The sequence below is a fragment of the Melanostigma gelatinosum genome, assembly GCF_949748355.1.
Source record: "Melanostigma gelatinosum genome assembly, chromosome: 20".
NCBI classification, from domain to species: domain Eukaryota; kingdom Metazoa; phylum Chordata; class Actinopteri; order Perciformes; family Zoarcidae; genus Melanostigma; species Melanostigma gelatinosum.
In genome coordinates, this window is record NC_136653.1 from 21,685,543 (window position 1) to 21,690,049 (window position 4,507).

The 4,507-nt window shown below is 45.2% G+C and overlaps 1 protein-coding gene across 1 annotated transcript in view; it reads right to left on the minus strand.

The window, feature by feature from the left end:
• The window catches only part of nub1 (negative regulator of ubiquitin-like proteins 1), a 14,049-nt gene extending 9,763 nt beyond the window's left edge, over positions 1–4,286 (minus strand). Inside the window, exons 1-6 of the mRNA XM_079291585.1 lie at positions 4,165–4,286; positions 2,426–2,552; positions 1,753–1,920; positions 1,186–1,250; positions 1,023–1,087; positions 246–413 (exon numbers count right to left, since the gene is read on the minus strand). Coding sequence (XP_079147711.1) covers positions 246–413; positions 1,023–1,087; positions 1,186–1,250; positions 1,753–1,920; positions 2,426–2,542 — 583 coding nt within the window. The 5' untranslated portion in view covers positions 2,543–2,552; positions 4,165–4,286. The remainder of the gene's footprint in view (positions 1–245; positions 414–1,022; positions 1,088–1,185; positions 1,251–1,752; positions 1,921–2,425; positions 2,553–4,164) is intronic.
• Between the last annotated feature and the right edge of the window lie 221 nt (positions 4,287–4,507).

The following is a 4,507-nucleotide window of genomic DNA, read 5'->3' on the forward strand; positions in this document are numbered from 1 at the left end:
ATATATACATATATATATGTATATATATATATATATATATATATATATATGTATATATATATGTATATATATATATATATATATATGTATATATATGTATATATGTATATATATATATATATATATATATATACATATATATACATATATATATATATGTATATATATATATATATATATACATATATATATATATATATATATATATGTATATATATATATATGCGTGTGTGTGTATGTAGCACCTCTCTCTGACAGGATCTGGAACCCCTTCTGGGTCCTCTGCAGACTCTCCTTCTGGTTCTTCTTCTTCTCCTCTTCCTCACTCAGCTGGAGTTTCCACTCGGCATCACTGACCTTCAGCACCATCATCTTACTGTGGTTCTTCACACCCTGCTGGTCCAGAGACTGGTCTACACACACACACACACACACACACACACACACACACACACGTACACACACGCACACACACACACACACAGTGAGATATACACACACACAGTGATACACACACACACACACACACACACACACACACGTACACACACACACACAGTGAGATATACACACACACAGTGATACACACACACACACACACACACGCACACACACGTACACACACAGTGAGAGACACACACACAGTGAGATATACACACACACAGTGATACACACACACACACACACGTACACACACACACACACACGCACACACATACACACAGTGAGATATACACACACACAGTGATACACACACACAGTGATACACACACACAGTGATACACACACACACACAGTGAGATATACACACACACAGTGAGATATACACACACACAGTGATACACACACACAGTGATACACACACACAGTGATACACACACACACACAGTGAGATATACACACACACAGTGATACACACACACACACAGTGATACACACACACAGTGATACACACACACAGTGATACACACACACAGTGATACACACACACAGTGATACACACACACACTCTCTGAACTCACCTACAGACAGAGTTTTTCCGTTGAGGATCAGTTTGATGTATTTCAGGCCGTACTCTTCTCCAATCCTACACAGGAACACACTCGTCACTGTGTGTGTGTGTGTGTGTGTCTCACTGTGTGTGTGTGTGTGTGTGTCTCACTGTGTGTGTGTGTGTGTGTGTACCTGTCCACCACCTCCTGCACCAACACGTCCAGCCTTGTCTCCAGGAGACTCTTTGTCTTATCGTCCTGAAACCAGAAGAAGAGAAGAAAGTAAATCACAGGAATGTTTGAGTGGTGATCCGTCTGAACACAATCACTGCGTTATATCTGTTGGATCATCTTTCTGAAGTACGCTACATGTATGATCAATGTTCCCATCATCTTATGTTCTCATTGCACAGCTCCCGTCTCCTGTCTTCCTCAGCTGCTCTGCTTCCAGTGCAGCTTGTTTTAAGTAGAGATTTTATCCAATCACATCGCACATGGTTTTTTTGTCCCGGTTCAGAGGTCACAGGTCACAGCCCGTTGTTCCCTACGTGAGCACAGAAAACATTCGATTTCCTACAATGTAGCTGTGGCGCCATCATGAGGTTATTAGGAGATGTTCAGCTGCAGGACAGCAGTGAAGGTACAAATACACGGCCCGCCACTGTATTTGACACGCACGCACGCACGCACGTACGTATGTATGCATGCATGCATGCATGCATGCATACATACATACATACATGTGTGTGTGTTAACAGACCTTCCTGGTGTCTCGGGGCAGCAGCAGCTCCAGTGTCGCTACGTTCGTCTCTCTGAACGTCTTGTTTCCTTTCCCTCGGTTCACCGCCTGCTGTCTGATCACCTCCAGAGCTCCTCCCACCTCCTCTACCTGTAGACACAGCAGAGGGGAGAAGCGCTCCGCCAGCTCCTGACAACACACACGCACACACACACACACACACACACACGCACACACACACACACACACACGCACAATTATAGTCTGTTTATTTATTCTAAATTATTTCTTTCTTTTTTACACGTACGTAGTAAAAATGTACCCCTCTCTCCTCCCTCCTCTCCTCTCCTTTCCTCTCTCCTCCTCTCCTCCCTTCTCCCCTCCTCTCTCTCCTTTCCTCTCTCCCCCCCTGTCCTCTCCTCTCTCTCTCCTTTCCTCTCTCCTTTCCTCTCTCCCCCCTGTCCTCTCCTCTCCCCTCCTCTCTCTCCTTTCCTCTCTCCCCTCCTTTCCTCTCTCCTCTCCTCTCTTCTCTCCTTTCCTCTCTCCTCTCTTCTCTCCCCTCTCCCCCCCCCTGTCCTCTCCTCTCCCCTCCTCTCTCCTTTCCTCTCTCCTCTCCTTTCCTCTCTTCTCTCCCCTCTCCTCTCTCCCCCCCTGTCCTCTCCTCTCGCCTCCTCTCTCTCCTCTCTCCTCCTACCTTCATGTGCTGATGACCCGGCTCACTGCTGTCCTCACTGAACGGAGGATTCCACAGCTGGATCTTCTCCTGCTTCAACATCTGCTTCAGCTTCGCCTCCAAGTTCTGATCAGACATCTCCTCTGATCTGGAGGAGGAGGAGGAGGAGGAGAGGCGAGGAAGAGGAAGAGGAAGAGATATATAACTACTGTGGAGAATGTCAGTGTTAAACACATTATAAGGATTAAAGAACCCCTAGTGGTGAGTAGAAGTGTCACAATAATATGTTCGTCACAATATCTTTACAATATTCTTACTTATAGAGGAGATTATATGTTACAGCATATTAACTCATTGAATGTATTAAAGCGTAGAAGTCACTGTAGGTATTAAAACACTAACAATAGTTTTGAGGGTCAGTGAGGAGGACAACTGGCCGGAGGTGGAACCAAGAAAGATGTTTTGCAAGGAGGCGAGCTGCTTCGCTAAAGGATCGATCCAGAGAGGAGACGGCACTCAACGGAGCCATCACTGATCACCAGAGGACCAGTCACACGTCTCATGACATACAAAAGACTTTCCTAGAGAGTGGAGAAATATGCTGGCGGTATTTACAGGCATTAAAGCCATCAGTATTGTGCGTGTGTCATAGAGCAAAGGTTTGAATCTCCGGGTGAGGCACTCACGCGCTTCCGTACAAAGAAGACGCTCTGACACACATGTGGTTTAACCAGATGTGCTGTGAAGCGGTTAGTCCGTGAGATATTATGCAGCAACAGCTGGAAAGCAGGAACAGCATCTTCTCTGTCCTGAGAACGCACACACACAGCGGCCCAACCCTGGCGTGTGTGTGTGTGTGTGCGTGCGTTGCATGTGCGTGTGCGTGTGTGTGCGTGCGTTGCGTGTGCGTGTGTGTGAAGATAACTCGTCCCTGTGCAGGACAAGGTCAACTCCTCATGAGAATGAATAGAGAAACAGGGAAATGACAGCACGGGGCTCACAACACACTGAGGAGAGATGCGTGGACCGAGCCCTGACTTTGTGTCTGTTGCTCGGGATACTTCATCAATTCTTGTGTTTTGTGAAACCATAGATCGATGTTGTTTATGCTTTGATGCTTGACTTATTAAATTGTTAATACTTGTAGATCGTCTACCGTCTTCTGTTCATCGAATGTAATTCCAATCAAAGGATCTGCGCGGGCTCCTTCTGAAGGTGGAGTCTTTTGGAGTCAGATCATACGGTCAATCCCCAACAGAGCCTTCCTCACACGCCCCTCTTCTTCAGCACCTGCAGTGGCCAGACCTGTGAGGAGGACGCGTGCGTGTGGTCTCTGTGCTCGAGAACATTACTATTGATAGTTGATTCAGTTTGTAAGTGAACTTTGTGTAGTACATTAAATATTGTTTAATTTGAAACGGGATCCACTTCTGTTTTTCTGATGCGCATATATATGTGTGTATATATATATATATATATATATATACACATACAGTTAAGTTATGTAATATAATAATATATAACGTTAACAGTTAATGTCCAGGATGCTCACCGATATTAAACGAACTGTAATCTGAGAAATTACCCAGAATACTTAGCGCCAGTGACGCAGTTAAAACTGAAACAAACGTTGAGTTAACGTGACGTCAGCTGACGTGACCCGTTGTCATTCCGCAGCTGCGTAGCTTCAAACTGCTCGTTTGACTGTTTTCATCCTTTCATTTTTCTGCCAGACGCTGTTGAATATGTCTCAGAGTTACCTTGATGTTAGAGGACACGATGACAAAGAGCTCCGCGGTCCGAAAAGTCCGTTAAATCTCCGCTAAACCTCCGTTAACCGTCCACTTCCTCAGTGCGAAGATGTTGTTTTTGTCGTCTTTCGTAAAGAGGTTAAAGGAGGAGGAGGCCTCACTCTGAGCACGTTTAGGGTCTGGTTGACGTTACGTAAGCTAACGTAACGTAACGTCAAGCGAGAGAACAGCCGAGAGACCCGTCTTCTCAAATATAGACGATCTTTGATGCACTACGGTGTCTTACAAGGGTCCAATGTAGAAAAGCTTTATTTCTATGAAAGATATGAAAAGTTAGGAAGAGACCCAAAGT